Genomic DNA, 25,303 nt, shown 5'->3' with positions numbered 1-25,303 from the left:
TTTGTATCTTTTGTAGGAATTAGAAAATATTCATGTGCGTAGATCATTTGCAGAGTTTTAGTCACCTGACAGGTGTGTCAGCGTGTTCCTGGGACAAGACGCACACACTTGTGACAGATGTAAACTTTGATGAGATTCTTGAGCTGTAATGTTGATTAGCTGTAAGCTTTTTTGTGAAGATGATAGAAAATAAAATAGTTCCTACGTTAAAACGCCTAAACAAGGAATTTGTTTCCCTTCTTGAGTAACCACGAGTGATCTCTAAAAAGAGATATTACTGCTGAGTTTTTCAAATGTTTTTCAGCACCACAAGGTGAGTCACATGTACTCCCACTGTATTTAAGAGAAAGCAGATGTGTCTTCAGTGGATATCTGGAAAACCTGGCAACTCTAACCCAGATGGATAAATAGCACTACAGGCCAGAGGGGGAAAAGATTTTTGGGTGAACTGTTCCTTTAATCAAGATGTGAGAAGAATGCGTCCATAGTAACAACAATAAATGACCCTTTTGCCTTCAATTCCAACCAAATATCTTGGTTCGAGTCACCAAAGATTAAAAAACTGAATAGTAGAATAAATGTGTCTTTTTATGATCTTTTGGATCATTTCATTAATTAAATATATGTTCGACCTTCATTTACCTGAGTTTCAACATCAGTGTTGGTTGTGATTTAAATGTTTCTTTAAACTGACAGCTCAGTGAGTGTTCAGATGCTGAACACTATCCTCACTTCACTATTAAAAATAACAAAACGGTCGAAAAATCTTGTTGACTCGACCCTTTGTCATTGCTACGGTGGCTCAGAAAAATCCTTAAAGTGTTACTGTATCTCAAATTTCTTCCTAGATGAATCAAAAAGTTAAAAAGATAAATATGCCTGCTGAACATGTGAAGTGCAGTGACTGTCTTTCCATCAAAAAGGGCTTTAAAACATCTGCATCACGCTGTTATTTTAAATAGATGATTAACAAAACCCCAAAAGTTGAACTTTCAACTTTTCCTTGAACCTCCGTCACTTTACAACAGAGACAGATGGAGACAGCGTTGAGGTTGACACGGGATGGAACTTGCAACATGAATTATGTAATCAATACATGCAATGTTGTGCGGTGTAAAAGTACAGTGTTGCATTATTTCTGCCTTTTGGCGACACACACACTGGTCTGCTCAAAGTCTGTTTTCATAAATAGTTGCAGCAGCTGAAAAACTACAAGTTCTCCATCCTCCATTATAAAGATGAGAAACGAATAATGCAGACAGTATCTGGAGCATGGATGGCAACGTGGAAGAGCACACAGAGAACGGCAGCTGGAACTAAGTGGACAAAAGCAGGGCGTCTATCTCACAGATGAATTTGTTCTGAAAGTCACCGTTCGCTTTGACCCAGCTTTTTGTGGCATTCGTCCCAGGGATGATCAGCACATATGAGACTGAAGTGTCTGACATCTCCTTCATCCAGTAACTATAAAAGCAGGACATGAACGTCAGCATGTGTAAAAACATCCCAAATATTTTATTTCTGCATAATTTCTTTCATAATGCATCTTCTTTTACTGAAATCACTTTATCCAATATTATTATTATTGGCATATAAATCACGATATTATTTTATCATTAATCATTCAGTCATTCCCACCACTGCTGTAACTTTGTTCTGTAGCTGTAAGACAGTTTTCTTACCTCAGCGTGTCATTGTGTCCATCAATCCAGACCCAGTTATTTGCTGTCTTCTGTAACCCAATAAAGTATCCGTGGTCTTTACTAAAGTAAGATTTTATGTGACTACTGAGAAATTCCTGTGGGTCATATCATTCGTCATTCAGTGACATTTATGAATTATCATCAGTTATGTAAGAAAATATCATGGCTGTAATTGTGCTGTGGTCTTGTTGTTAGAGCTCACCTGCTCTTTGAGATCGTCAACAACAACCAGATCTGCAGCTTTGCCTTTGCAATACACTCGGCTTTCCTCCCAAGTTTTCCAGGGGGCGTTCTCATTGTAAAACAGGTAGCACTTGTTCTTAAATAGGATCCAGCCACTGCGGCATGGCTGGCACTCTGCAAGGAGATTAGAAACTAGACTCAACGTAGGCTCATTAACAACATTATCAAATTATGTAGCAAAAAAGCTAAAAGATTCACACTGTTTTCTTTTCTACTTTCCATTTTAAAGTAGCTTTGATGAGTCGTTCTCTGGAAACAATGAGAACACAGAGATTCCTTGATTTTGCTAATGAGAAATTCTTAAGCTTCCCTTAAACTTAATGGACAGATCCTTAGTTTTAGAGAAAGGCAAAAGACGGTGAGGTGCTGGTTTGCTTTATTGGTTTTGGTGTGGCAAATATGCATCTATGCGTTATCGCATGTTGGGTGAGCCGTTCACTCCTGAGAATTGTAACAAACATGTGGGACATACTGCCAACTGATGCGCAGGGGTTGAAGGTCAGTTCAAAGGAGAACAGATTCCATGTGCGGTAAAGTCAAAATAAATTGTTGTACATTTTAGATGATATTTGAGGCTCTTTACCTCAAATATAACTCTTTTCCTGGGTTTTGTGACCAGTTCAAATCATCTCTCCCAACCTGCACGCTTACTTGTTTTGTGGTTTTCTATTTAAATTTGTCACATAAATTCTCCGTTCATACTCTCATGACTCTATCATACTGTTGATCATCTTCAGCTCCTAATAAAATTTTGACATATGAAGCTTATTAACTTCTGAGACAAGCACAATGAAGCACTCACGTTTATTAGGACAGTAATCTTTTACTGGAAAGTTATCAAACTTCAGGATGACTTCCAGCGTGCAGTTGAGATTGTCTCTCTGTCTTCTCAGCTCCCGAGTTTTATTGTCTGAGATTTCCTTCTCCATGGCCAACTGCTGATGTTCTGCTGTGAGGTTACTGAGGTTTGCTGCCTGTACCTTAAATAGCAAACTCACTGTGAAGGAGAGAAGACAGCACAGCACTCATCATCACAGCCGACCAATGAGGGTTCACATCCAGTCCTAACAGAGAAGCCTCCTCTTCCTGTCTTCATTGTGAGACAAAGCTGAAGACACCAAACACACTAAAACATGAATGTATAATAAAATGTTTTTTTAACCACCAGTAGAAGGTAATAAATAGTAAAAAGGAAAATTAGCCTTAAATTAAAATCCAGGCACTAGAGGTACAGAAAGCTCGAGTAACAAGTAATAAAATGCAGTTTTGTATTTTAGTGGGAAAGAGATTAAAAAAAATAAATGGTTCAGGTTATACGGGGAAAAATTAATCTCTGTTTTTTAAGCCACCTTTATAAACAGCTTTGAAGGTTTTTCCACATACAGTGAATATGTAATGAGTACGTTTAACTAACTGATCCACAAACAACCATTAAATCAAGACAGAAGCTAAGTAGGAATAAATATGTGTTAGAAATTAACAGGGTTTGCACAGGGAGGAGGATGGGGTGGATGGATGGGTTTGATGAATTTCAGGCTACGTCCACAGTAGCCCAGATAGATTTGAAAACGGCCTTTTCATCTGAAAACGCTCTGCGTCCACACTAGCATTTTCAGTCATTTTCACAGAGTTGTGAAAAGTTTTCACAGAGTTCACACATTTTTGCAGCTAACCAATCCTTTCTTTTTTCATTGCCACATCACATGATGCCTATAATGCCCTGGAGAAGCAAAACAAACCACATATATGGTTTTTTAGGCTGGATAGAACCATTACTTCCTTATTTTACTCTTTAATGTCACTGTCGTTACTCACGCAGCAGGTCGAGCTTTTCACAAAGCTTCACTATGTAACTTCAAGCCTAAAAATCACCCCAAATTAGCCAAGTTTCATTTACTCAGGAATACTACTACTACTAACAATAATTATAATACACCTTTTGTTCATAAAACTTCAGAAATAACATGAGGTTCTGCAGTGTTCTGTAAGGTTATTGTGGACTGCTCAGAAACAATAACTTAACACTTAAATCACACATCAGATCTTCAAGAATAATTCAAAAATCTTTACTGGCATTTATTATGTAATGTGATGTAAAGCAAACTGCATAACAGCTGGCACTGAAAACTCAAAACCATCAAACCTTTGATGGTTTAAAAACACCAAATATCAAAGTAAAATTCTGTTGAGCAGAACCAACACTAAACAGAGAATTAGAAAATCAATGCATAAAAATATTTTATTTACTTAAAATAAAAATGAAAGCTAGACTTTTGGGAGAACATGAGAACTAAATGTAACAATAAAGTTGAAAATAGGACGAAAACTGTCTTTATTTATTTTTTATTTCTATTTTTTGGTCAAATTTGTGACTCAGCTGCTTTCACATGGTGTTGTCTTTGTATTGTAATATCTGCCCCTGTTAATTACCCTCCATATTATAATAATTAAGAAAGGTAAACAAACAGTGAAACTAATAAAAAAAAACAGCTGAAACGAGCAAACCCACTCTCTGGAAACATGCAAAAATCCAGAACAAAATAAAACTAAAACTAAATAGAGTTTGGTGTGCTGAACTCAGACTTACTGTAGATGATGGCGATGATGCCCACCAGCAGGAGGACACAAAGGATCTCCAAACATGCCAGCAGTAGACGGAAATTGGAGCATGCAGCTGCTTTGCCTTCTGCTTCTAATGAGAAATTTGACGTCATTATTATGAGAAACTGTCACATGGACTTTTACTGTTGTGTGATGCTGCAGCTCATTCCTTTGCTCGTGTGTTGTCTGTTTTCTTAGGCTCTGTTGTGTTAGCCTCTCAGGACCACTGAGGCACCAGATGTTCATGTCAGATGTTGTCAAAGACATACAGGTAGTGAATACATTTGTTCCACTGATGGTCTAAAACATTTTGCTGCTAAATTAGTGAAGATGAAAAAGGGATTTTATAACTTACCAGGTGCAGGAGGAGGACCAGCTGGCGCTTTAGATTTAACTTCAGAATAAATGGCTGGGTCCTCGTTTTTTTCTGGAAGACAGAAATAACTAAACGAATGGACTCATAGAGATGAGTTTGACAACAACACAACCCACAGAATTACAAAATGCGCAGTCATGTGTCATTAAAGCATATCATTGATCTCTTAGGTCGCTCTATGTTCCCCTTTTCTTTCCTTCTCCTTCCCCTCACACACCACACTCTGCAAAATCACCACTGTTAAATTAACACAGTGAGTTTTAAACCTGACACTAGAAAAGTGTCTATATGTGTTGACTCCTTTAACTGTTAAATGAACACTTTTGAAAGTGAACTGCTTGTCCACCACTACTATGTTCGTTAGGTTAGCCTCCACTGGTTTGTAGTCTCACTGGATCTGTTCCAACATAACACAGTATTTTATTCTATGTTATTTTATTCTATTCCATGTTTTTCTTAATTATTCCTGCTTGTAACTTTGCACTGTTCACTTCCTGCCGTGACCCAACAAATTTCCCATGTGAGGACTAAAAAAGGTTTATCTTATCTCTTATACTGTGCCGACCACTGGGTTATGGCGTTCCATGTATGTCCCGCCTGCTAGCATCTTGCACCCTGCAGTTATGTGCTGGATTGTCTGAGGGGCATCTTTACACAGGCTGCACCTGGGATGTTGCCTGGTGTGACAGACCCCAGCCTCTATGGATTTTGTACTACTCAAGACTTGCCTTAGTCTCTGCAGGTGGTTGCAGTATTTTTGCATTACTTGTGTTGGTCTGTTTTCTCAGGCTGTGTCATTGTCAAATACAGAAAGTTTAAAGCATGAATTTGCTTTGTTGCTCATGTAATATCTGCATGAACGTTATAACTTACCAGGTGCAGGAGGAGGACCAGCAGGCGCTTTAGATTTAACTTCAGAATAAATGGTTGAGTCCTGGATTTTTTCTAGAAGACACAAATGACTGAATGCAGGGATTCATACCAACAAGTCTGACATGTGTGCCATGTGCTAGTTTTCAAACTAGCTTTATCACATCATTTATGATAAAGCCAAACAATGTGATAAACTCAAAAAGATAAGTCTGAGCTCATGACTTGGCGTATAAAATAGAAATGTTGTGCTTTCTAGTGATTTGAATGTTTCCGAATTTTAATGATAAATAATCTTTTTGTTGTTTTTAAATAAAAACGGGATGATATGATGTGAACAGAGCAGCGTTCTTTCATCAGGCAACTTCACAAAGATATAAACAGTCAGACTTATCAGTGATTCATTTTTGAATGAAGGAGGAGAGTAACTTACCTTTTGTTAGTGAAGCACCAGTTTTGAAAACCATTGTGGAATAATTGACTTCTTCCTCCATCATTAAAAGCCAAATTGCCTTCAGCGCAAAGAAAACTAAAACTGGCCTCAACAGGAGCGGACTGTTAAAAGAGTGTTACTGACACCCCACCCACATGCCCATCATGTGGGTGGGGTGTCACACGCACCATAAAACAATATGAAATTCCAGCTGTAACTGGCACAGAACAAACCCGCGGTTCCTCTTCCTATTACTCCTCAACGTGTTCATACACATGCCTGATCTCGGAATTATGTTGCTTCTGTAACACACCGTTACGCTAAGAGCAGTTAACACATTTGGGCTTTAACCCAACAAACCAACCTGTCACATATCTGTCTGGTGCAACGTCCGCGTTGTTTCTTAACTGATGATCGATGTCGTTGTGAGACATCGTGTTAGGTGAAAACGTTGTGATGAAAAATGTCTGTCACAGTACGAAAAAGGAAGAGGCGAGTGATCGCAATTTTTGCAACTCGTTTGGCCCAAGGAGCAGTGAGACTCTGCAGTGGTGAGGTGTCTGTCATCACTGCACCTCATAAAGAAAAATTAATCAAACCTTCACACAGTAATCATGGATCAGCCAAACCGTTGTCCTGATGTAATGAACAATATTCAATTCACACTATTTAGCAAATTTATTGACTTAACATTCGTCAAAATGACGACAAAAGAACTCCATTAAACACTAAATGATGTGATAACTTTGCCACTTGTATCCTGTTAGACAGGGAGGATCCTGTGGATCATAACCGTGGAGAGAGTGGTGGTGTTGAACACAAACACTTTTATTTGGTGATGTATTTGATGAATTTGTCCGGGAAGTTACTGCGAGCCCCTTTTAATTCTCAATGAACTTTAATTCTCATTTGTCTGTGCAGTTTACCCCAGTTTACAAGTTCTTTCTGCACTTCACACGCTGCAATAACCGGAGATGTGATGAACTACTACATCATTTATATTCTGGTTATTTATTTATATTGCACTTTTTAAAGTCAATAAACAACAACAATAAAAGCATAAGAAATTGTAGTAAATTATTATGAATGGAAACAAAAACTTGATGGGAAAAAGGAATTTGACCAGAACTGTAAAACAGACAAAAAACCAAAATGTGTAAAAACTGTAAACTGGTCACAGACAGATTTCCATTCAACGATTAGTTTTATTAAATGCATCAAAATACTGCGACAGGCACAGCTCAGTGGAGGCGAGGCCGAGCACACAGCTGTTGCTCCAGCTGCCTGTGTTCTTAGGTATCAGCCTTACGAGTGTCCAGATGAATGAGTAAATAAAAGAATCACAGTTTTTATGAAGGTGGGAGCTGTCCACACCGGCCAAACCACTTTAAGCTGGAAACACTTTTTTTCATAATAACATTGAACATTTTAACATGAGTCTCTTGTAGGATAAGCCAGTTAATTTCTTACACACTGTTTTAGTTTTAGACAATAGGCACAACACACACACACACGCACACACACACACACACGCACACACACACGCACACACACACACACGCACGCACGCACACACACACACACACACACACACACACACACACACACACGCACGCACACACACACACACACACACACACACACACGTATTATTATTATTGTTCAGATTCTTGGTTTCTGTTACTATAAAAGGAATAAAGATGCTTACAATTTACGCCCAATGAGCATGAACAGACTGTCACTTCCTCAAGTGGAAAGGGAAGTTTCACAAACATGTAGTATTACAGTTTTTGCCCACTGCTTGAACACATTTTGCAAAACCCCGCTCGCTGTGCCAAAACTGTACACACAAGTACACATGACACAACACTGGGAAATATACCATTCACATCTGTGCCAAATTGAAACTCTACTCCCAAAACCTAAACTCTGCTGTCAAAACCTAACATTCCTTTGTCAAAATGTAACTCTGTTGACAAAATGACACATACCTGCACCATATGCAAACACTCACAGATCAGGGGGAACACACTAGTCTGCTGTACATAAAACACTGCAGTCCTTGATTCCCATTGTTTATTCAGAAGGCACATTTACAGGAGACACATTTCCAAACAACCATAAACGCAAATAGACCTACTCAATACTGTACATTGCAGTACCATGAATACAGGTACAGCAAATAAAACAACAACAACACAATAGTACTGCAATAGAAAAAACACTATACTGTAAACACAAAAAACCATGACAATTGTGCATAAGTGGGCTCATGGATCCCGCCGTCTGTTGGGGTCTGGCCACAGGACCTCATCAACATCGCAAGCAATGTCCTCTCCCGCTAGGCACCGGGGTAAATATCCTCTTGCTCTCCCTCCATCCATGCTTGCAAAGTTCTTGGAATGGCTACGCTGAGGGCTTTTTGTAGTTGGCTAATTGGTGTTCGGTTTTGCAAGTAGGTGCCTTCAGGTGTGTATTTGAGTGGTTGCAATTACCCGATGTGTTTTGTATTTTGGATACATGTGTTTTCCGAATGGCACCCTGAGATTTCATTTTGTGAGCGAAGTGTCTTATGTATGAAATAGAGTGTAGCATGCAGGACCATGTGTGTTGCATGAGGGAGTAGGTGTGTTGCATAATTGGTACTGGGGTGCAAAGTAGCGCTTTTGTTTAAGGTAGGGGTACATGTGTTTGAGGTATGGTAACAACAGCTTCACGTTGTGTTACTTTAGTCTAAGCATGGGTTTATAGTGTTCAAGCAACGGGCAAAAACTGTAATAAATAGTAACATAAACACATTCATGCCTGTCTCTGCATTTACATGCATCGGAATATGTTTCTTTTGCCATCTAATACATTAGAAATCCCATAGTAATGACAAAAGAGCACATATGATTACAAAAAAGTACAAATGCTTTTGCAGTGCAGCTCAAACGTGGTGTGTGATTCTGCAGCATTTGTTTCAAAATGTAACTGAACATAAATCAAAACAAAGAAATTACTTATTTTTTACAAAATCAGTTTGACACAGAAAAAAAACTCATTGCCTTTAATTCAAAAAACACAAGGAGTTACTGTCACATTAAATAACAATTCTATTACTGGGACTGATTCCTAATCTGCTTTAATTAACGCTCGTCTTTCACAGATCCAACAGTTTCTCATGTCACAGCTCTCTTTGCCCCAGTTGGCCAGAGGGGGCGCTTTTGGTAGGCTTAAAGCACAATATCTTCTGTTGACATCTTGTTGCATTTTCCAGTACCTAAAAAAGTCACATAGTGTCAGTCTGTATGCCTACTCAACATTTCAACCTTTGACAAAATAATCTTTATTGTATTTCTGAAATTCAGCACGTGGAGTGCTTGGGTACCAAAAATAAGTCAATGATCTGTGTCAGTCTCTGCACACACAGCATTCCTGATGGTAACAGGGATCGAGGCAATTTAACCAACACAGAGGCCATAACTGCACACTTGTGTTTGGTCTCGCAAAAGTCAGACACTTAGATGTTCTGAAAACCACAACCGAGTCCATCACGGATGTGGAAGCTTAAGAAAAATGTCAAAGGTCAAAAATCATCTTTGAGAAACAAGCAATGGATGCAGTGAAGAGTTTTTAACAGCTTTTATTTTTTTTTCACTCTGCTACAAATAAGTTTGTTGTTTATTAGGACTTGTGTGTTCTCAGTGGTGGGAGCTGAGAACACACAAGTCACACAACAGTGTTAGCCAGGGTTTTCCTTACTTGGATGCATGCAAGACGTCTTTTTATGTTGAATGAAAACACTTTGTGTTTTTTCATTTCACAAATGAAAAGAGAAAATGCAAACAGAAAACAAGTCTGCCATCAACATGTGCTGATTCGACTTAATCGTCACTTCCTTGAGCTATTCCAGCCTAAAGGTTGTTTTAACTCAAACTTATTTGGAATTGGTTCATACTGTAAACTTCTTGTGGCTGTAAATCTTAAACTTCTTGTTATTAGAAGAGGGAATGTTGAAACAATTTTTTTGTTCTGCTTTTTACTTCCATTCCATATTTTTTAAAGGGTATTTACAATGTGTTGTAAAAATGTGTGTGTGTGTGTGTGTGTGTGTTTGCACTTATACATCTTTGTGAGGATCAAACTTTGACTGTTACTATACTTGTGGGGACCATCAGTCCTTATGGGCCCAAATTGTAGGCCTCATGAGTTTGAAGGCATTTTTGAGGCTCAAATGTGGTTTTAGTGTCAGGGTTACAGTTAGGTTGTGGTTAGGCATTTGTGATGGTTAGAGTTAGGCTAAGCAGCTAGGGAAAGCATTATGTCAATTAGATGAGCTAAGTAAGATATAATAGGCAAGTATTTGTATGTGTGGTGGTGGGCGGGGGTCATGCTTACGTCACAGTGAGGTTACTTCCATCTACCCACGTCCACGTGTCCTTTGGGCTCTCTGCTCTCAAACCGATCCAGTAGCCGTGCTTATCATCAGCGTGGTAGTCCTTAGTGTGGTTGCTGATAAATTCCTAAATTTGTAATACATGTGTTATCTGCCACATAATAATAGTCGGGTTTTAGTTTTCCTTTGAGATAAAAAGAACGATGACTCGTCTATAACAGCAAAAAATAAAAACAAACAGGTTTAAAAAAATAACAAGGTTTTCCTTTTTTGCACACTATGTTTACATTTTAAATGGATAAAACTGGCTTTTGTTCCCTCAAGAAATCAACACTCAGTACCCATATTGACAAAGTTTACACAACTATCCAGACTGCTGGCTGTAGTTACAGCTGCTGGGTTCCTTGGCTAAGACTCTGTGGGCTTGTTAGACCAGATTGCCTGGGAGGTGTTGCTGAATTACCTTCTTCAGATCTGTCCACAGATGATCTCTCCAAACTGCAAACTCTGATCTGACGCTTAGAGTTTGGAGCTCTTCAAAATGAATTTAAGTTTGTCCAATCAGATTAAAGAACATTTTTCTCTTGGTCTTTTAAACTCTCAGCCTGTGCCTTTTACTTCGACTATCTTTTGTCTGATGTATGAAGAGTCGTTCTCACTCTCTTTTTAAACACGCTGGGGACTCTGTAGGAATGATCGCTGGTTTCTTTTCCACAGCTCTGACCAAAGATCATGTCATTTACTGAATTTGGAAGTGAGGCCACAAAGACTATTTTAAAGAGAGCAGCGAGCTAGTGGGAACACTCAAAGCTTGCAGTTCCTTTTTCCTGAACATTTCTCTTTTCTTTTTAAGTACAAGTTGAGGCCTGCTTGAATCAAAACACAACTCAAATATAAAGCAAACCCCAGTGCACTTCAGAGAACAAGAATCTGAATAGTTTTAAAATAAGAGATTGCAGTTTCCATTTTTACAGTATTTTTAAGTGTTGAGTGAGGAAGAAATATGTTTTCTTAAAATCCAGTCAAATGGCAAAGAGGTGGGAAAAGACTGAACTGAAGGAAGGTAACTTTGAATTATAGTTGCATTAACTTCCTCTTCAAACCTTCCTGTCTAAATCGCTTGAACTTTGACACTGTTTTTCCTCTCTGTGTATGAAAACGCTCTTTCACTTTATTTAAACTTTAAAAAAATCTATACAAATGAAATCTGGCTCACTTGTTCTTCCTGACTTTCGATCACTACCAGAGCCGCCTGATACATTTTGCATTGATCACGACTTTGATCCCAGCTCCTCCAATAAAACGAATATTGATGTTGGGAAAAAAAGTAACAGCTTGACTGAAACAGCACCCAGCCATCCAGGCAAGGTTTACACACTGATCAAAAAAAGAAAGGGACAACAAGACCAGAATCATTTTAGAAATCCAACTTTACAATACGTTACAAAGAGTTTTTTAGATTTGAAGATTTTTAAACAGTTTAAAACATTAAACCTTCAAATAAAAACATGTTTGCACCGGTGGGAGTCGTGACAGGAAGTGAGCAAAAAGTAACATAAAATTATATGAAACTAAGACATGTTCACCTTTCTGTGGGCAGTGTTTTTCCACTGAAAATTCCTGATATTCCATGATGACTCCGATGGTCCAGTTGAGTTGGTCTCTCTGTCTGGTCAGCTCCTCTGTCTGTCGCTCTGAGGATGTTTTCTGTGTCATCAGCTGCAGGTTCTGTGCTGTGATGTTGGCCATTTCTCGCTGCTGCTCACTCATCACTGTGTTAACTGCAGTCAGATAAGAAACAGATGTTAGTGTTATTGTCTGATTACACTAAAGTCCTTGAATACACAGCAGGTGGACTTACAGCGGAAGTTGAGGCCGATGATGACTGACACCAAGATGAGGCAAATAATCACCAGACCTGTCACAACCAACGCAAGCCGACTACAGGGTGGAGCTAACTCTTTATTCTCTACAAGAATAGAAAAAAATGTTTATTTTAATGATTGAATAAAAAATATCATTTATTTGTTCAGAAAACCACAAATAACCTGTTATTACAAGGGATGCATCCAATTTCCTGTCCTCAGTGTTCACCTCGTCGTAGATTGTTTCTGTGTCTTTTGGCGTCACTGGAAAAACAAAAAGAGTTTAAAGGAAATGAAAACTCATTTGTAGTTTGTTCTTTGTGGGGATTATTTATTAAACTTTACTTTTTAGATCACCAAAAATAGCAGTGCTAGGAAAGAACTGACATGCTGGGTAGCATAACATCGCCAGAATTAACCAACTGGTATTGATCGTTCCCCAAAACCACATACATCACAGTTTTGGCGATGAAAGGGAAGAAAGTAAGTCTGTCACTCACCGTATGTTGGATCTCTCTTTGTCTGAAATATCACTGTCACATAATTCTCTTCTTCCACCATTATTTATGTGTTTGCTGTTTATTGTCAGCGGTACTTACTTTGTTAATCTCGGAGTCAAACAGCCACTGTGGGTTTACTGGTCAGTGTAAGTGAAGTTTAGAGGCAGAGAAGTGGACCGTTGCAAGATCTGCACTTCTTCTTTTTGTCAGAAAGCGGGAGGGTTGTGGTTATTAGAGGGACATTTTTCTTTTTTTAGATAGTTTTGCAAGACGAGAAAAAATATGTCAGAACAAAGCGACGGCTGTCGCAGAGTGGAAGACTCACGTTTCCAGGATACTAGTGGGGTCATTTTTTTCATTTGAGTTTAACAAACAATTACCTTCAGTGAAAGAAGTGTGTGTGTGTGTGTGTGTGTGTGTGTGTGTGTGTGTGTGTGTGTGTGTTAGTTTACAAAGGTCAAAACTAAGTAACTGCAGCATGAATGTTATTGTAATAATGATGAATTTCATCAGTTCACCTCGACACTGTTTGTAGGCAGATGTCAACCAAAGCTAACTTTTAACTTCCAGTTCATTTCCAAATTATCAGGCACATCCAGCTCAAACTGATCTAATACAGCAGTGAAATAAATCAGCCACAATAAAGCTTAATGTTTTGGATCAGTTTGTGTTGAAACTTCAAATGTGTGATCAATTTTTAGGCTTCACATTAAAGGTTAAAACTTCCAGCACACTTCAGTTAACCTACATGGCAGACGTTGTACGTACTGAGTACAATCAATCATCACAGTTCAATCAATGCCACTGAAACACGGAGATGCTGATGCATGCTTTTATTACCAGTCGCATTGATTACTGTAATGCCCTGCTCTCTGGTCTTCCTAAGAAGAATATTTCAACTTTACAACTCTTGCAAAACTCGGCAGCTCGTGTGCTGACGAAGACCAGAGGGCGGGCCCACATTACACCGGTTTTAGAATCGCTGCACTGGCTCCCCGTGTGTTTCAGGATCGATTTTAAAGTTCTTTTATTGGTTTTTAAATGTCTTAATGGTCTTGGGCCTTCTTATCTCTCAGATCTGCTTTTACCATACGAACCCTCGCGGACCCTGAGGTCCTCTGGTGCTGGCCTTTTGATTGTCCCTAAAGTCAGGACACATACTCACGGAGAGGCAGCTTTTCAGTGGTATGGTCCTCGTCTGTGGAACAGCCTGCCGGAGGAGCTCAGGGCCGCAGAGAACGTACATGTTTTTAAGAACAGGCTCAAGACCCACCTTTTTAATTTAGCTTTTACTTAGCGTTTATTTATTTTATGCTTATTTATTCTATCCTGTTATTCTATTATTAATTTAGGATTTACCTAATATTTTTTGATTTTATTCTTATTCATTTTTTAATCTTCTTACTCTATTTATATTTATATTGTATCCTGTTCTTATTTATTTTATCATTTTACCCTGTATATATCGTATTGTGTCATATCTCCAGTGTTTCCTCGGAGGGCGCTCTCTGCACCGGGGCTGTTATTGACCGTGGCTGCTGGGTCTCTGGGGTCCTCTCAGCCTGGTTGGGGGGCTCCTTGGCCTCCCTCCGGCTGTGTGCCCAGCCCGGAGGCTGCGGTCTGTGACCGGCTCCCGGTGCAGACGGCTCCCTGTTATAATGTTTCCTCACTTGGCTCATGCGAGCCCAGCCCAATTTTTACTCTTTAAGTGTGCGCGTGTGTGTATGTGTGTGTGGGTGGGGGTGGGGGGATATATGTGTATTGAGAGTGTGGGGAGTGAGTTGGAGGGTGGGGTGGGCTGCTTTTAACTATGTAAAGCACTTTGTGCTACATTTTCTCTGTATGAAAAGTGCTTTATAAATAAAGATTGATTGATTGATTGATTGATTGATTGATTGATTGATTGATTGATTGATTGATTGATTGATTGATTGATTGAAACATTAAAAACTACAGTGGCATTGCAAAAGTATTCGGCCCCCTTGAACTTTCCCACATTTTGTCACATTACAGCCACAAACATGAATCAATTTTATTGGAATTCCACATGAAAGACCAACACAAAGTGGTGCACACGTGAGAAGTGGAACGGAAATCAGACATGATTCCAAAGATTTTTTACAAATAAATAACTGCAAATACATGTAGAGTGTGGTTTAAGAGTTCAACGTGTGTTTCATGCAAACATGCAAATAATCAGAAACTTTAAGGACTTAAAAACAGAAATAAAGACAAAAATCAAATATTTTATATTCTTTATTATAATTCAAATTTTAAAAAATAAAATTGTTTAGAGTAATTTAAAAAGTTAACTGACATTTCTTTGACTTGGATCTGTCCACTAAAGACTTGGGGGTAACTGTAGATTTGATCATACATCAATCTTTTTTGGCTAAATCAACCTGCAGTCTTTGTTCCCCTGTTAGAAATATGGGTGTCCTTCAAGGTTCAGAAGATTCAGAAGCACTGTGACAGAGGGAAACATGACAGAGTCTGAAACTGTGTGTGAAGTGAGATCGCTTGTTATTGGGGTTACTAGGAATATGATTGTTAGGGTTTTCTCTGTTTACACTTCAATTCAATTAAGTGTAATCAATTAAAATGTCTTGATGTATGATCAATCATCCAGTTAAGTAAATCTCCAAAAGTTGATTCTGTTCATCTGGACGTAGCGTTTTCCCCAATCTTATAAACAGGACATTTGCATAATGACTGAAACCAGCCCAGTGAACCTGCAGTCAGCTGAGACTGAAGACGTCACTGAAAACGTCCAGATGAACAGAATCAACTTTTGGAGAATCAATTAAAATATAAGTATATTTATATAAAATTAATTCAAATGGAATAATGTTAAGAAAACATGGATAACCCAAAACAATCAGCAATCTCTGCTTCTTTGTAGGGTCCTTACCTTACAATATGAAACACCTTGGGGAAACTGTTGTTGTGAGCACACCTCGAGGCTTTGAAGACCAAAGAAAACCAAAGATTGCTGACTGTTACTGGACTTTCCAACACAATCATGTTCATGCATGAAGCTCTGAAGAAAAAAAATGTCAGAACATATTAGGATAATGTGACCTATGACCTATGAGACTGCTGTCATTTAAACAAAAAGGGGAGACAACTAAATACTGAGATAATCTGAAGCTCGTGTGGATTTGACACAAGCTGATGTTATATATCTATTGATATTATCATTTGTAATGAAGCTCTGCTGGCACAAATAAAGAAGCAGCATTGTGTTGCTCAGATGGTTTGTGCATGTGCAGAGGAGAGATGGAGGATATAGTGGACAAAGAAGCTGCCAGGCAGGAGGAAAAGAGGACCTCAGGGAAGTTTCATGGATGTAGTGAAAGAAATGAATGGTAAATGGCCTGTATTTGCTTTACTAGTCCCTAAGGACCCCAAAGCGCTTTACACATCCAGTCATCCACCCATTCACACACTGGTGATGTCAGCTACATTGTAGCCACAGCCACCCTGGGGCGCACTGACAGAGGCGAGGCTGCCGGACACTGGCGCCACCGGGCCCTCTGACCACCACCAGTAGGCAACGGGTGAAGTGTCTTGCCCAAGGACACAACGACCGAGACTGTCCAAGCCGGGGCTCGAACCGTCATTCAACAAATAAAGAAGCAGCATTGTGTTGTATTATAATGCATTTAGTATGTTTTATCGCTCCATCTCTGAAACAGGAATGCAAATACACAGATTCATGTAAGTCAGAGATGTAAACAAACATGCAGCAATTTCTAATTTGGCCCATTTGAGATCTAAACGAGCTGTTTTTGCTGAACGTGGTGGTCCGCGAATTAAGAAAACCTCGATACTCTTCATCTGTGATATACTTTTCATCCACAAGGGGGAACTATAGAGTAACATAGTCCCTACTGTGTAGAGGATTTAACTCCAAATCATTGTAGCAAATTAAATCATGTCCTGTGAGAGGACCTTTACTTCTGCGTTATGAGATGTTAATCGTTAAAATGAATAAGTTACCATGAACCAAAGTAACTTTGTGAAATCTTCTTGTGAGATCATCTCGAAATTTCTGCAATCAACTGCTTGAACAACAATCAGTGAGTCACCTCAGCTGACAAATCAGCGCGCAGGATCTCTCCAGGAAGCACCTGTCGGGTCTCCACCTGCAGATCAGCAGGTACAGCCACCCTTAACGTCAAGAGAGGCACGCCGAGAGAGCTGGAGGAGAAGAAATCTCGTTTTTAAACGTTTTGTCCCGAGAGCAGCGATGGTTTGCGGCGGATTCGTTTGCACCAAGAACGCACTCAGCGCGCTCAACATCCTTTATGTGGTGAGTTGAAATATGTTGATGTTTGCTGGAGGGTAAAATGTCTCCTTGAGGGCCAGTTGACGTGAGACCTCTCTAGTCGGTTAATTTACAACTAAGAGCGGAGGGGGGGAAAAATGCGTGTTTGCCATGGCAACGAGGTGGCATGCGTAAATGATTACTTTTTAGGTTATTTATTACTGTTTTTATTATTTTTCTACTTCAACTTTTATTTCCAGTGCCAAAAAAGTGCGTAACATGACGTTTTGAAAGCTGATCCAGTATTAGGCCCAACTTTAATATATCAGCAGTGTTTATGTGGCCCTTTCTTCCTTGTTTTGTTTAATAATCAAACTGAGTGCTGTTTACTGCTTTCCCATGAGCTGTAAAACATTTAAAAAAGCACACAGGAAGCGTCAAATTGTTAATGTAATGTCATAAAAGGAAATTTCTCAAACGGGCTTCACACAGGAAATATGATTATTTCATCAGAAATTTTAAAAAGTGTAGCATACACTGGGTCAGGTGCCCTCATACATAAACAAGTATTTGCACTCTTTTAGTAAAAAATATAATCCTGCTTAAGTAATAGTACAAACAAACAAAAGAATTTAAGTAAAAGTACTCATAATCACTTACTAGACCAAAATGATTAATGATTAATTGACTTTAATGGTGTAGCTGTTGCTAAGCAGCTTTATAATGACACACCATGATGTCATAGTAGATTTCTAGGATAAGCTCTGACAGGTAAAATGAATGAATCAATGATCAAATTGATTAAAGCTCCATAAAATGGAACAAAATTAAGAGCTCATCAAATCACCGTCTAGAAAAAAAGTGAAGAAAGATTTTCAGTGTTGCAGTGTTCAATTCTCTCAGTAAGTGATGCAGACGCTGGGCAGGATCCTCCACGTATGAGCCACGGCCACTCAGTTCAAGCAGCAGTGACAGAAGAGGCAGTTCAATCTGAAATGTTCCTTCACGGGAACATCTCGAAATAGAACTTTTCTAATCTGCAAAAAATAAACAACTAAAGCTTTAAAGTAAATAGTGTTGAGACCAAAGTTCAAAATTTTTATCAACACGTTGATGTAGAAACTAATATAACACAGGAATACTTAAATGGCTACTGTAGAGGAGAGATGGAGGATATAGTGGACAAAGAAGCTGCCAGGCAGGAGGAAAAGAGGACCTCAGGGAAGTTTCATGGATGTAGTGAAAGAAATGAAGGGAGAGCATATTCCGATTTTACTTGCTTAGTGAGCTTAGTTTCATTCTGCAATCAGCACCTTGAAAGTTGATTCCTGCCCCTCCTTAAAAACAGTTCCTGGTCCAGACTTAAAAAATGAGACTTTTCCTTCTTTTTCCTTGTGTTATCACACCTTTCCCCCTCAGCTGGTGAGCCTGTTGCTGATTGGCGTGGCAGCCTGGGGGAAATGGTTTGGCCTGGTCTCCAGTATCCAGGTGGTGGCAGGGGTCATCGGCGTGGGAGTCTTCCTGTTCTTTGTTGCCTTTGTGGGTCTGTGCGGTGCCCTAAAGCACCACCAGGTCCTGCTCTTCTTTGTATCCTTCACACAAATCCAGGATTTTATGCTCTAGTGGATGTGTGTCCTGAGTTTTAATGGCTCGTAGGCATAGCAACAACACACTTTAAACGTCCTCAACTTGGTCCAGTACATGATGGTTCTCTCCATAGTGTTTGTGCTGCAGTTTTCAGTGTCCTGTGCATGTCTGGCTCTCAATAAAGATCAACAGGTAAGTTTATTTAGTCTTTTCTCAACAATCCAAACAATATTTTGGACACCGTTTGGCTTTTAGACAGTTACAGGCAGACAAACGTCTTTAACGGCTCTATTCCAGTATTGTTTTTATATTTGAGTATTTCCGCTATGTTTCTTCTGTATTTTGAGAGTCACTCTTTGATATTTTACTCAGTTATAGATGCTTGATTGTAGTTACTGTGCAGATTCAGATGAATCATTAAAAATATAAATCATAATTAGGTTTTTCAGGTTTTAAAAAACACAAATGGGACTTTTAGTCCCAGGAACAAACTTGGAGAACTGCTGGTAGCTTCAGTGTTAGGGACTGTAGTTAAAACAAGATTGTTTTATGTGGAAACGCAGTATTTATAATTGATTTCATGTCTCTGTTCTGGGACCTCCACAACGGTGAATACGAATATGTAAAAAAACAAAGTGGTAGAATCAGCAGGCAGAAATTTGCACTCAGGCTATTTACATTATATTTAGCTTTGTACATTCAGACAGTTAACAGCAGAGCTGCACCTGATTTACATGCCAAATAAAAATCTGAGTTTAAGCAACATTAATGTTAGATCTTACTGTGCCTTAACAGTGACACACTGATATCTAAGTCTTCTAAATTATGTTGTCTGCAGTGTTGCAGGCTTTCCTTCCTCCATATAAAGAGCCTACATGTTTTATAGCGCTTATAATGGCTTCCTGATCACAGGACAACATGTGTGGACTCAGGGTCAACACAGTGGCCTGCTTGAACTGACACTGTTGAGACTCCTCTACCAGATTGCAACATCCTAAAAATAGTAGAGCTTAATGATAACAATTTAGGAATATACTCTAAAAAGCAAACTTATTCAGAGTTGGTCATTTCTGTTTAAGGAGCTACTGAATGCAGGACTTTAATTAAAGAATGTTTGCGTGGCTCTGTGAGGCACATGCAAAATTCACTGTGGAGCAAAGCGAGACAAATCAATGAGAATATGCAAGGTCTAAATAAAGGATCATTTCAGGATTACTTTTAAGTCTCGTATACATGAATTGAGCTCCAGTGATGCTGATTTTCATCTGCAGAACTTGCTGCTGGAGGCCGGATGGAACAAGTCTAAAGGCACACAGAAGGACCTGGAGAGGACTCTAAACTGCTGCGGCTTCTCTCAAGTGGACAACAGCTCGTGTCCTGCTGTGAGTAAAACACTCTGAAAAGATTTCCTAGATTTTCTTCTAAGAAGCAACTTGGTCAAGATTGTGTTTTGTTTGCTTGTTTTGTTCCTCCAGGTCTGCGTTAACACTTCATCTTGTGTGGCCTGTGCAGACATCCTCCAGAATTATGCCGGGCAGGTGCTGCAGTTTGTTGGCGGCATCGGCCTCTTCTTCAGTTTCACAGAGGTCGGGAAAATGTCATTACAGTGAAGCTAAAAGACTTGTAGTCTGCTGTGAACGGGTGCTGATGTGTGCTGCAGGAGGTTTTTGTATACTGAGAAAACTGACAGCTGCTCATTTGTTGTTGATTTCAGGTCCTTGGAGTCTGGCTCACCCACAGATACAGAAACCTCAAAGATCCTCGATCCAATCCCAGAGCCTTCCTGTAACCGATCGCATGTAAATCAACCCAAAAGTGCGCCGCTGAATCATTTTTTTTCTCTTTTGTTTCATAAACCGAAGTTATCTCTGTGTTTGTAAGTTCTAAAACGAGTCTGCAACTTTTGATGCACAGTCGGGATTAAAATCCTGCATCCTTTGAAAGCACGAAGCCTCACAGCTGAAATGATTCAAACCGTATCATACTCTGGCCTTACCTAAACTTTGGCTGTTTAATATCTCCACACTTTTAAAATTGTACGCATTTGACAGGAAATGAGGAAAAAATAATGGATCCAGCTTTAGCTTAGATATTACTCGTAAGAAAAGATGCCTGCTGTGGCTCTGGCCCAGGAGCTTCTCACTGTGAGGCAACAGTTTTACCTACGGAGTCCCTGCCATGTTTATTACTAATGACACAGTGAATCAACATGGCATAAAAGCTCCCTGTGTAAATGGTGCAGGCAGTAAAATGTTGTGCAATGTTAGAAAAGTACGATTGCAAACAAGGTTTTAATTTTATTAGACGTCTGTGTTATTCAATGCTTCGCTCTCTGTAAGCTGACATGTCATTGTCACAAAGTGATCATGAATTCAACTTCTTGCTTGAATTATTTCATCTTTAAAGGTTTCAGTCTTTCTTTTATAACTGCTACTTAATATAAGAAGCATGTTTTGTTTTTTTCTCACTGTGAACATTGTGAATTCTTCTTCTCATTTAATTTCTAGGATGAAAACACCGATAGGACTCGTGTACTGTATATAAGCCGGCTTGTGCTGAAACATGTTAATCAGCTGTGTGCTCGTATAAGGCACGTGCTGTTTGACGTGTGCTGGACTTTTCTCTTTGTCAGGACGTCACCAGGAGCTACAATCAACTTTGGTCTCGAGTGCGACATAAGCAACATGCTGCTGCTCACACTTCTCTAAATGAACTGTTCTTTTTTTCCCTGTTATGCTTCTGTCATTACTTTCTCACAGATATATTTGAAGTCAGGATTCTTGTCTTACTTATGTCTCTGTTAAAGAAGGAGACCAAGTATGAGTAGTTATTTACTGAAATGGAGATAATCTTATGTCATGTGATCGTAGTAATCCAAGCTTCTGTTGACTGTGGGCTTGAAAATGATGTCTTTTTGAAGGATGGTCAGTCATATACTTTTCTTTTTCGATGCATGTTACTGTCATAACTCTCACTGGTTCTGGTATTTATGTGAAGGCAGTCATCAAGTTAAGCTGATTTAACACTCATCAGGCCTCTGCTGACTCATTTACAGTTGGAGTTGGGGTTTAGGTTAAGTTAAAGTCTCCTGTTTGTTTTTTAGAAAACCAAATGTGAAAGCTGTTAATGGAAAAACGCTGTCAAAATAAATGTTTAAGACTTCATTTGAAACATATCTTCTAGTTTTTGAAGCTTACTTACACGCTAAGCTTACTTAACACGTGGCCAAAACAAAATCCAAGCCTATCCCTATAAAAGCCACCCAAGCCTTTCTGGCAGTAAAGAAGAGTAAGGCTAAGCATGCACTGATGATTACTTTTAATAATGAAGGCCGGGGAAATACACGCTCCTCATCACGTAACCTATGTTGTTTCCCTGAGTGAGCGACTCTTTGCTCTGAACATGTCATGGAGCGTGGTGGTCTCGATGTGATGGAGAGGCCCGTCAGTGAAAACTACAAGCTCCTGGTTTGTGCTCCCGTCTTTCTCTGGCTGAAACAAATGAAGCATATTTGCAGCTCTTTCTTGGCAGACAGTTTGACTTGTCCAACAGGAAATGACAGCTGAATAAACTGCTCAGATTTTGTCATTTTGAGTGTTATCACATTTCCTTCCTGTTTCCATTCTTTATGCTAAGCTGAGCTGACCAGTCGCTGGTTAAACAGACTCCTTCTTGAACTTTTCCTCAAAGAATCTCAATGATTATTCTGTCTCATCTTGAAGCGCTAATAAAGAGAAGCTGTGTGAGCTCCGCAAACAATACACCTTATGCAAATAGCACAATGCTGGCTGGATGAGGACACACCACTGCCTGAGACGGGCTGAACGTGTACACTGAATTGTTTTTTCACAGTGGGTTTGGCTGTTTGCAGCGCTAACAAATTAAGATTAGGATCAGATTAAAGTCGAACCTGGCAAAGCTGGTTTGTTTTCACTTGTTTAAAGCACATCCCAAGTCACTGGAACAGCTCTCCTTCATTTTTCAAATAAGCAGCAGGACTGAGGTGCTGGCACAGACACGGTCATAGAGCTTTGTTTGCCAGATCCGTGCTGTTGCCGAGGTGAAGGTTGCTCAGCCACGTGACTCACTCTCATTCCTCACCCTGAACAGGATGCAGATCAGGAACTGCAGTCCTCAGGCGGTCAAGCCTGTTCATCAACATGTTTGTGAACTCAAACAGCTCGGCTGCTGATTTGGCAGGTGAAACAAAATGCTTTGTGTACACATTAAACAATAAAGGCCTTCTGTATTCAAATGTGCCAATGCAACTGTAGAAAATGAAATTCAAACCTCTGTCTGAACGGTATGGGTTGTTTTGCAGCATATCTGACTTAAATATCAGCTGTTTGCTTTCTGGACTTTGTTTCTTATAGAAGTTTACATCTCAACACACAAAGAGTAGTTTGAAATGTCTTTCTTAAGAAGGAGGAGGAGGAAGAGGAGGGGAAATCTAAAATCAACATTTCTGGGCAGGAAAATATTAGAAATGCTTTCAGGGTCAAAGTTCATTTTAAAGGAAGCTGGGAGGAAGCACATGGTCTGTGTGTTTTTCATGATTTTTAATGCCTGAATTATAAGAACGTCAGGTTATTTTGTTTTTGCAGTTAATTTTCATTCAGTGCAACAGTACCAAAAATAAATGAAAAAAGCAGTTTGGGGTGTAAAAGGACAGAACTAAACTCTCACATTTAGAAATACTGTCAGGGTGGATTCAAGAAAAGTCGTCCAAATGACGATCGCATCTCTGACTTCACTGAGATCCTTCACCTTTAACTGTCCTTCTCATCTGAGAAAGTGTGGAGCATCTGCAGCACTGAGGCTCTTGTTGTGACAGCATTTATCACATTGTCATCTGGTGCTCTCTGCACTGGCGCTTACTGAGATAGGCTGTGATGGACTGATACACTGAGATCCTCTGGATCTGCAGTGAACTCAAACCTGTCCAGGTGCAGGAACCAGAACTGAAGAAATGCTAAAATATGAGGCGTGGCTAAAAGGCTCCATTTTAAATTAGGAAAGGCTTTTATCATTTGTTGGTAACAGCACACATATTTTGACTGACAGAGCAAGGACTGGTCTCCAGGACTGCTAAAGGACACTGTACACTCCTATAGTATCAAGTCTTCATTTACAAGATAAGCCTGACCTAATTCCCATCCTGCGCGGCACCCTTTTGGACTCTAATGGGACTCGTTTCCCAAATAAAACCAGTGCTGTATTAGGTAACACTCGAAACTAGTGATTGAGACCATAAACTCATCAGGATTTTATTGAGGTCATTGATCATGTGGGAAGCATCAGTGTTGTCTCAGACTTCTGTACAGTTACACATCCAGAGAAGATGCCCCCTGCTGGTGATTATAGGGGATGCATGATTTTGCTACTTCTCTTTTCTGACTGTAGTATTTACACCCATCTTTTATGTCTAGTCTTTGTATTTCAAAGTATCATCCGGTCTTCAGCACCCCCTGGTGGGCAAACTATAGAATAGTCAGGTCATTTATTTCATTTTAGTCCTTTATTTATTTATTTATTTATTTATTTATTTATTTATTTCATTTCGGGATTTTTATTTTAATTTATTATTATTATTATACTTTATTATACTCATGATAGTGAGATTTAGATACACGTTTATAAATAAAAAATTTTATATATCCAGGTTTCAGTCTTTCAGGTCAGTTCTTCTATCTGCGGGTGATGATATCTCCCCCCCAACTTGTCATCCTGGCTCCCCCTTGTCGTAGCATGTGTGTTGTACCTCATCAATCTATAGCTCTGTGAAAGTCCCTTCTTCCAAATGTTGGAATAACTAGTGTTGTCTATTAAGGTTCTCGGGGGGGGGGGGGGGTTAGGACCCTTACAGACGCCCCGGGTGGGAATCAAACTTGCACCTCCCGGTGTGTAGTTTTACCACTACACTATCCAGCTATGTTTTTTTTATGATACTGTAAATACTTTCCAGGTAGTTTCCACAAAGCAGTTCTGTTTGAAGGACACAAAACATTTAATCCCATTCTTGACACATGGGTATTTGCACTTTTGCTATTCGTGTAGGTTATTATATCTCTTACCGTTTTTCTCACTACACAACTCACCTTTTAACCTTGGATTTTAGAGTTCAGTCCTATCAGGTTTTCTAAGTTGTGTCTTTCTTTTAGGGTCTGCTTTTAGTCACAATACATTTATTTTATTGATCTGTGGTTTTCTCTTATTTACTAACTTGGTAAATGTTGTTCCTTTTAAAATGAGCATTTCATGAATATTACAATTGTTGCATTGTGCAAAATGTAGTTAAGTGCTCAACTTTGTGGCTATCATTAACACAACTTAATAATGTACTGATACACTTAAACTCATACTCAAGTGTACTTAAACCTTTTTAAAACAGGATTTTTCTTTAGTATTTTCGTAGTGTAGAATTAATACTTTAGGAACTTCTTTCCTTAAAAAATATGAACGAAAAGAGTACTGTAC

At 39.2% G+C, this 25,303-nt stretch overlaps 3 protein-coding genes and 1 long non-coding RNA gene across 7 annotated transcripts; 1 reads left to right on the top strand and 3 right to left on the bottom strand.

The window, feature by feature from the left end:
- Positions 1–352: 352 nt before the first annotated feature.
- Positions 353–6,563, bottom strand: LOC309717732 (uncharacterized protein). Of its 3 annotated transcripts, none has more exons than XM_082552514.1 (8): positions 6,227–6,563; positions 5,797–5,868; positions 4,903–4,974; positions 4,534–4,638; positions 2,749–2,943; positions 1,906–2,060; positions 1,683–1,732; positions 353–1,464 (listed from the first exon to the last, which is right to left on the bottom strand). In XM_082552514.1, the coding sequence occupies exons 1-8, from the start codon at positions 6,288–6,290 to the stop codon at positions 1,317–1,319; spliced, it is 861 nt and encodes a 286-aa protein (XP_082408640.1). In that variant the 5' UTR covers positions 6,291–6,563; the 3' UTR covers positions 353–1,316. The 3 variants fall into 3 exon arrangements, with proteins under 3 accessions (XP_082408640.1, XP_082408639.1, XP_082408638.1); XM_082552513.1 differs by having other exon boundaries at positions 1,683–1,798; positions 4,534–4,635; positions 6,227–6,558; XM_082552512.1 differs by having other exon boundaries at positions 1,683–1,798; positions 6,227–6,555.
- A 1,725-nt stretch (positions 6,564–8,288) lies between these two features.
- Positions 8,289–13,162, bottom strand: LOC309716829 (CD209 antigen-like protein C). 2 transcript variants are annotated; one of them, XM_082550887.1, is made up of 7 exons: positions 13,069–13,162; positions 12,653–12,733; positions 12,466–12,573; positions 12,191–12,385; positions 11,821–11,981; positions 10,607–10,731; positions 8,289–9,488 (listed from the first exon to the last, which is right to left on the bottom strand). In XM_082550887.1, coding segments are annotated over exons 1-7 (819 nt in total). In that variant the 5' UTR covers positions 13,070–13,162; the 3' UTR covers positions 8,289–9,340. The 2 variants fall into 2 exon arrangements, with proteins under 2 accessions (XP_082407013.1, XP_082407012.1); XM_082550886.1 differs by having other exon boundaries at positions 12,970–13,156.
- A 2,205-nt stretch (positions 13,163–15,367) lies between these two features.
- LOC309716832 lies at positions 15,368–17,138 on the bottom strand. The gene is made up of 3 exons (XR_014279526.1): positions 17,061–17,138; positions 15,881–16,009; positions 15,368–15,435 (listed from the first exon to the last, which is right to left on the bottom strand). It is a non-coding gene; the product is annotated as an uncharacterized lncRNA (long non-coding RNA).
- Positions 17,074–21,997, top strand: LOC309716830 (tetraspanin-13-like). The gene is made up of 7 exons (XM_082550888.1): positions 17,074–17,284; positions 18,659–18,826; positions 18,938–19,018; positions 20,098–20,208; positions 20,302–20,412; positions 20,541–20,641; positions 21,334–21,997. The coding sequence occupies exons 1-6, from the start codon at positions 17,222–17,224 to the stop codon at positions 20,613–20,615; spliced, it is 609 nt and encodes a 202-aa protein (XP_082407014.1). The 5' UTR covers positions 17,074–17,221; the 3' UTR covers positions 20,616–20,641; positions 21,334–21,997.
- The last annotated feature ends 3,306 nt before the right edge of the window (positions 21,998–25,303 follow it).

Source organism: Aulonocara stuartgranti (genome assembly GCF_965226115.1).
Source record: "Aulonocara stuartgranti genome assembly, chromosome: 11".
Classification (NCBI taxonomy): Eukaryota; Metazoa; Chordata; class Actinopteri; order Cichliformes; family Cichlidae; genus Aulonocara; species Aulonocara stuartgranti.
This window is presented reverse-complemented; position numbering and strand designations above follow the sequence as displayed.